The following is an 8105-nucleotide window of genomic DNA, read 5'->3' on the forward strand; positions in this document are numbered from 1 at the left end:
AGACTTGGAGCTTAAATACTATGCAGAGGATGGGATGGGTTGCAATAATTTTATAAATAAGCAACAAAACAGTCGTGTCATCATCAATCAATCAATATCAAGATAAATAATCAGTAGCAAAAGGCATGACTCGGAATTATGTTTATTAATTGGACACTTGAGCACGAAAATGAGACGTATTATCTGGTTCAAGTTATCGCAGTGTTTCGAGTGGTGTTAGCCATTGAAAGTAACTGGTAAATACCGCCGGTGGCCAAATGGCATAAATGACGTTAAGTTGCACCAATTATTTTCCTACAAATTTTGCAAGAAACATTATAAGAACTTTATGTATCTATTTTGAATCCACGTCGGTCCTAAAAAGGATATAATTTTGTTGTACACGTCAATATCATGCTTTGTAAAGATATTTCTCGAGCTAAAGTAGTTATTTTCAATTGTCTTTTTTTCTTAAAAAATTGTAAACACAGTTAGAGCTAATTAGATTTTTGGGCATACGTTGAAATTTGGGCACTACGTTCCTTATTTGTCAAGGTTAGTGAATGTAAATGAATTATTAGAAGCAGGCTTATGCCATTAATATCACTGGCATGCGATTATGCCCAAAAAGTGACATTTTCGAAACCCTGTTAGCAAGTAAGTAGTTTAACTTTCGCATGCAAACAACAAGGCCGTGGTCAATTTTGCACCCAGCTAAACAAATTACCTGATTTAATTGCAACATCAGAATGGAATTTGATAGGCGACACTTTATCAAATTATTAATTAACTCCGTAATGGAATTTTTCATCATGTGATGAGCACGTTGAGATATTCTATGACAATATAAAAAATATTAGGTTGTCATCCTGCTAATAATTCAGAGTCTCTGTCATACTTGGTTTTTAGTTTGAGACTCGAACGTTGAGTCAGGACTTATGTACTTAACTTGAATGTTCGCTTATCTGTTTTTGTACACGATACCCACCCATACGAGGTACAAACCCCCAGTACAGCTTCATATAACCCGAGTCAAGGTGCATACACATGTTACTATACAAGTGATACCAATGTCTCAAAGGTATACCGAAATTTTCGGGAATATTTAAGGCTTGTTAGATTTCGACTAGCTTCTTACAGTGAAGTTATTTTGAAAAATGTCTAATTTAAGGCGGACTTTAAAATTGTCCCTTGATTCTCCAGTGCCAAATTTATTTTTAAATTGTGAAATTCATTGTTTTTCCCAAGTGCATTGTACTACCACATCGTGCCAGTCCAGACCACGGAAAGACCAACACAAATATGCATGAAATTTGTCGATATGCCGATATGCATGAAATTTAGGCAAAACATGTTTTTCGGTGTTGTCGACATGTCGCAATAAGGCGATTAAGGTTTTGACGACAAATTTTGTCGCCATGCCCTAATTTCGGCATTTTGGGGTCGATATGCATGAAATTTAGGCAAAACATGTTTTTCGGTGTTGTCGACATGTCGCAATAAGGCGATTAAGGTTTTGACGACAAATTTTGTCGCCATGCCCTAATTTCGGCATTTTGGGGTCGATATGCATGAAATTTACGCAAAACATGTTTTTCGGTGTTGTCGACATGTCGCAATAAGGCGATTAAGGTTTTGACGACAAATTTTGTCGCCATGCCCTAATTTCGGCATTTTGGGGTCGATATGCATGAAATTTACGCAAAACATGTTTTTCGGTGTTGTCGACATGTCGCAATAAGGCGATTAAGGTTTTGACGACAAATTTTGTCGCCATGCCCTAATTTCGGCATTTTGGGGTCGATATGCATGAAATTTAGGCAAAACATGTTTTTCGGTGTTGTCGACATGTCGCAATAAGGCGATTAAGGTTTTGACGACAAATTTTGTCGCCATGCCCTAATTTCGGCATTTTGGGGTCGATATGCATGAAATTTACGCAAAACATGTTTTTCGGTGTTGTCGACATGTCGCAATAAGGCGATTAAGGTTTTGACGACAAATTTTGTCGCCATGCCCTAATTTCGGCATTTTGGGGTCGATATGCATGAAATTTACGCAAAACATGTTTTTCGGTGTTGTCGACATGTCGCAATAAGGCGATTAAGGTTTTGACGACAAATTTTGTCGCCATGCCCTAATTTCGGCATTTTGGGGTCGATATGCATGAAATTTACGCAAAACATGTTTTTCGGTGTTGTCGACATGTCGCAATAAGGCGATTAAGGTTTTGACGACAAATTTTGTCGCCATGCCCTAATTTCGGCATTTTGGGGTCGATATGCATGAAATTTAGGCAAAACATGTTTTTCGGTGTTGTCGACATGTCGCAATAAGGCGATTAAGGTTTTGACGACAAATTTTGTCGCCATGCCCTAATTTCGGCATTTTGGGGTCGATATGCATGAAATTTACGCAAAACATGTTTTTCGGTGTTGTCGACATGTCGCAATAAGGCGATTAAGGTTTTGACGACAAATTTTGTCGCCATGCCCTAATTTCGGCATTTTGGGGTCGATATGCATGAAATTTACGCAAAACATGTTTTTCGGTGTTGTCGACATGTCGCAATAAGGCGATTAAGGTTTTGACGACAAATTTTGTCGCCATGCCCTAATTTCGGCATTTTGGGGTCGATATGCATGAAATTTACGCAAAACATGTTTTTCGGTGTTGTCGACATGTCGCAATAAGGCGATTAAGGTTTTGACGACAAATTTTGTCGCCATGCCCTAATTTCGGCATTTTGGGGTCGATATGCATGAAATTTACGCAAAACATGTTTTTCGGTGTTGTCGACATGTCGCAATAAGGCGATTAAGGTTTTGACGACAAATTTTGTCGCCATGCCCTAATTTCGGCATTTTGGGGTCGATATGCATGAAATTTACGCAAAACATGTTTTTCGGTGTTGTCGACATGTCGCAATAAGGCGATTAAGGTTTTGACGACAAATTTTGTCGCCATGCCCTAATTTCGGCATTTTGGGGTCGATATGCATGAAATTTACGCAAAACATGTTTTTCGGTGTTGTCGACATGTCGCAATAAGGCGATTAAGGTTTTGACGACAAATTTTGTCGCCATGCCCTAATTTCGGCATTTTGGGGTCGATATGCATGAAATTTACGCAAAACATGTTTTTCGGTGTTGTCGACATGTCGCAATAAGGCGATTAAGGTTTTGACGACAAATTTTGTCGCCATGCCCTAATTTCGGCATTTTGGGGTCGATATGCATGAAATTTACGCAAAACATGTTTTTCGGTGTTGTCGACATGTCGCAATAAGGCGATTAAGGTTTTGACGACAAATTTTGTCGCCATGCCCTAATTTCGGCATTTTGGGGTCGATATGCATGAAATTTACGCAAAACATGTTTTTCGGTGTTGTCGACATGTCGCAATATGGCGATTAAGGTTTTGACGACAAATTTTGTCGCTATGCCCTAATTTCGGCATTTTGGGGTCGATATGCATGAAATTTACGCAAAACATGTTTTTCGGTGTTGTCGACATGTCGCAATATGGCGATTAAGGTTTCGACGACAAATTTTGTCCGCAGTCACTCAATTAATTAATTAATCAATCATTAATCAATTAATTAATCAATCAGTCAGTCAATTAATTAATTAATTAATTAATTAATTACTTTAATTAATTTATTTAATTATTTAATTTAATTAATTTGAGCTTTATAGCGCAAATTGATTCTCAGCATTCTCAGCATTATTGCGCTACTTATGTATCGTGCTTTGCCGCACTTTATTTAATGTTGGATTATATAGTTTCATATCGGCAAGATTAAATTCAAAACGATACTTGCTTGATAATTTTATTACAATTTACTGTTGGTGAGGCACTAACCAGTGCGTTTACTGACACCCTGCCTGGTGCGATAATTCTATAACGTTACACAAAAAAATTTTATTTTTTAAAGTAAAGATTTATATTTATGGATAACCATACAACAACAAATTTTGACCTTCGACGCCTGTGACCTGAGGTCATGGAAAAGCCGGGTCTCCAACAATCCCGATTATATGATACACTGTTGGAAGGCTCTTGACATAAGCTTCAAAAAAGTACTTTACACCATGGGTCTGTGACATATCCTTTACCTTTGGAGTCCATTTGCAACAGGAAACACACCAAGCCAGGGGTGTGGTTCCTGCTCCGATTAACAGAATTTGAGTTAGGGAATAATGTAGGTTCATGTTTAATTAATTTATATTCAAAATTTCATCGAAATCGCTCAAATACAGATAAAAGCGCTGGGCGGCGAAACTTTACAACATTCTTTCGACCTATGCATAATTCTAGCCAGAGCGCAGGCCAGATCATAAGCGGATTGGGTTGGAAGAAGAGAGCGTTGAATAAATTGATAACTTAAGATATTATTGTCGGAACATTATAAATTTTGAATTTCAAATACTCCGCAATTTCTGAACCGATTGTAAACATTTATGTACTGCTGAAGAACTATTGGTCAGTTGTGAATAAAAAAAAATTAAAATCGGTTGAAAAATGTCAGAGTATTTGAGATTCAAAATTTATAAAGTGAACCAACATTTGCCTTAATTTGAATACACAGACCATAGTACTACTACAAATACTAGCGATAATTAATATTATTGAGATTAGGCGCCGTTCATAAATTATGTAACGCGTTACGGCCTATCACACCATGCTATACTAAACATTGCGGGATAGGCGTAACGCGTTACATAATTTATGAACGGCGCCTTAGGTATAGGCACACAGAAACAAATTGACGTTTTAATGAGCTTAACCATTTCCAAAGTTCGTAAATGACATTTTATTTAAGATTGTTCGTAACAAATGTAGAATATTATTTTTTATACTTCGTAAATATAATTATTCTCATATTAATGGAAACCCTGTCACTACAAAAAGTGACACCCACTTAAGTCTTGATCCCTTAACCAGGCAGAATTAATTCTTTGAGAATTCAATGCTTTTCGAATATTCTGTAAATTGCTCTGAGAAATCGTTGCCCCTCTGGAGAATATCCACAAGAACTCTGGAAATATACACATAGATCAAAATAAGTTCAAACTATTAAGTAAAACTAATTTTAAGAAACATACGGAAGTTCGAAATCCCAAAGTCATAACAGGTCCATTCTACCGCGTAGGAGGAATAATCCGTTGCTAACACGATGTAATTTATTGTAAGCGTTACTGAAAACCAGAAAATCAATTTGTATCAAAATTTGTCTAGCTTGGGTGCTCGTCCTGGGAAGTTGATCACTTGGTGTTTTGGTAACGGGATGGTGAAGAAATAGTCTTAGGAATTCTAACTTTTTGTATAATATTATAAATATATCTAACTACATATCCTGAAAATTTCATTGGTTTTCAATGGAAAACAAATTTCCTACACAATTTCAAAGAAGAACTCGCGAAAAGAGTTTTGCGTAAGTACGAGAATTTTTTTCTCAAAGTTGATGAGAATGCCTGACTACATTTCAATGAAGAAGGGTGTGGCCGTGCAAACATTGAGACATACATAAAAAAGTATGGCGAATCCGAAAATGCCAATCTCAAGAAAGCATCATGATCAGAAAACATCATTTCGGCCAAACGAAAATTAAAAACGATCGAATATTTTTTTAAAAAGTATCCCTCCACGTCCGTCCCTGGTGCGGCCAAGAAATTTAAGATAAATACAAACTATTTATATCATATTAAGGCAGATATATTGGGGGTCAAAGAGTATGCAAAAAGCATACAGAAATTCAACATAAAATGGTAAACGCAACATTTCCCAATCTTCACAACAAAACTTGACCAACAAAATTGATCATTGCCGACGAGTCCTACGCCCATAAAAACACGATAGAAACCCCAGGAAGGCAATTTTCCAATGCCGAAAATCCTTCTCAAGTGAAGACAGAAGTAAAAATATAATCTTCTTTAAAATTTCTATAGAAATATCGCGTTTAGTTACCATTGGATCATATGGGAATTTGATGTGAAAATACGAAAACTACCCGAGTTTCCCTCATCTTCGCCCGATCGAATGATTTTGAGCTCTATGCAAGAAGATACACTCCCAGTTTTAGGAAAAAGTTGATACTTTTTAAAAAATTCGGTTATCGTAGAAGAAAATTAGCAACAAAGTTGAAAATCCTTCCGGAAAAACACAAATGGCGGAGGTGAATAAAAAACTTAAATACGAGATGGACGATGGATTTAAATCTTATTTGCTGGCGGATATGAAATGCTAGATCTGTTTGTAATATTCTTCAAAAATTTGCGATTTTTAGAATCGTTTTATGACCACTTGTAGGCCAAAATACCAAGTGATCAACTTCCCAGGACGAGCACCCTATTTAAAAGTAAGATTGATGCACGGATATGTAATGCGTAAGTTATATACCTCCCGCCGGAGAATTAATTCCAATATTTGGCAAATTTCCTGAAAAGAGGTGATTATCCGACGTAAAAACGGCAGAGCCATCAGTACTAAAGAATTTTACAGTGCCAGGAACTGATATTATATTTCCGGTCCTGAAAATTAGAATTGTTGAATATTCTATTTTTTAATAACAAATTTTTTATCAAAAGTCTACTTACATTCGTTCCGTCATTCTTGTTACACCATCCCAAGTCCCATCCGCACGTGGTGGGTAATATTCTCCAAGTTGACAGGAGAAGAATAATTGCACGGTGGACGCATAGGTTTGATAGAGATACCAGGTTCCAGAATACTGGACCAATTGAGGACACATTTATTACTTTGACTTTTGAAATGAAAATTAGACATTATTCGTACCCTCGTAATATTGATGTTTGGCAGGGGCGTTGGTGTTGGACAAGGGCCAGGGAAAAATAGTTGAGATTTCACATCAACGAAGAATACTAGGAAAATGTAAAGTAATTTTGCGTTTTTAAAAAAATACGTCATTTTATAGCGTATTCGTACAGTGGGAGAAATAGGCGAGTGAGCTTTTAATTTCAAGAAATGAGCGGAACCCAATCCTCTCATGAACCAAGAATAAGATGCAATGACCCTAAAACTTTCTGAGAAGGGTCGACAGCATAGAAATTTACAATAGTCGAGTATAAATTTAGAATTCGCAGAAAAGCAGAATCCTATACACCCTTTTTGCTCTACATTTACAATGGTCTGAATGTACAAGGTGTAATGAATTATCCCTGCAATGTTAAATATTCGGCTGAAATGAATTTTTCTAAGAATTTCTTTTTTACAAGCAAAACAAGAGAATCAGTGTTGCGAAGGTTTTGGACGGGAAATATACAACTCTGAAGAGAATACTGTAAAGGAACTTGTTTCAAAATCCCTCAACCAAAAAAAACCTTAAATCAACCCGAAAACTCATCAAAGTTCGATAGAATCAGTAAAATTTTATACAATAGACTGAAAACCCGGTGGAATTAATAGGCCAAATCGTACAACTGAAATTGTCATCGGATCAAATTAAAGTTGTAACAATTATTTATTATCTTTCCTGTTTTACCGTAAATTTTACTCAAATCACACACGTTTTCTCGCTGAGGGATAGGCACGTACCAAATTGTATCTGAGTCAGTACCTTTAGCTTACAGAATTACATCATCTGCATAGTATTTTATGAAAAATAAATTCAGCCAAGTTGTGAGCATTTAAACTGGAAAACACGCCCAAAAATGGATGCTTCCCTGAGACGTCCCAACCGACGTATCATAATTTTAATATCGCTATGAATACTAAATACACGATAAATATTTCCTAAGTATTTCCCCTAAATTGCATTCATACCAAGGCTCAACCTCAAGATCTTCCATTTGTTTCAAGATCAAAATATTCTTATCTAAAATGTTAAAAGCTTGAGGAAAATCATACATTTTTGCTATTGCTACTACCTTTTTTTGAGGATTATTAACGGATTCGCACAAATACAAAACCTAACCTAACCACTCAGATATCCCGATTTGGACAAAACGGTCGAGAAACTGGCAAACTCCCATGCATAAAAATTGACCCACGTCTTCAACAGAACAACCAAAAATAGTTTTCTATATGCAAAATGGCCGATTTGAACGGAGAAGATCCAAATTTGTCGTCACATTTAACTATGGACTTTTCTTCTTTCAGTAGAA

General features: G+C 36.4%; 1 protein-coding gene across 1 annotated transcript; it reads right to left on the reverse strand.

Annotated features, from left to right (window-relative positions):
- Positions 1–4793: 4793 nt before the first annotated feature.
- On the reverse strand, positions 4794–6992 carry LOC110850510 (lazarillo protein). The gene is made up of 5 exons (XM_022097947.2): positions 6778–6992; positions 6579–6712; positions 6382–6512; positions 5088–5180; positions 4794–5020 (listed from the first exon to the last, which is right to left on the reverse strand). Exons 1-5 carry the CDS (start codon positions 6988–6990, stop codon positions 4884–4886), a joined length of 708 nt encoding a protein of 235 aa, XP_021953639.2. The 5' UTR covers positions 6991–6992; the 3' UTR covers positions 4794–4883.
- Between the last annotated feature and the right edge of the window lie 1113 nt (positions 6993–8105).

This window comes from Folsomia candida, unplaced genomic scaffold, assembly GCF_002217175.1.
Source record: "Folsomia candida strain VU population unplaced genomic scaffold, ASM221717v1 Fcan01_Sc005, whole genome shotgun sequence".
NCBI lineage: Eukaryota > Metazoa > Arthropoda > Collembola > Entomobryomorpha > Isotomidae > Folsomia > Folsomia candida.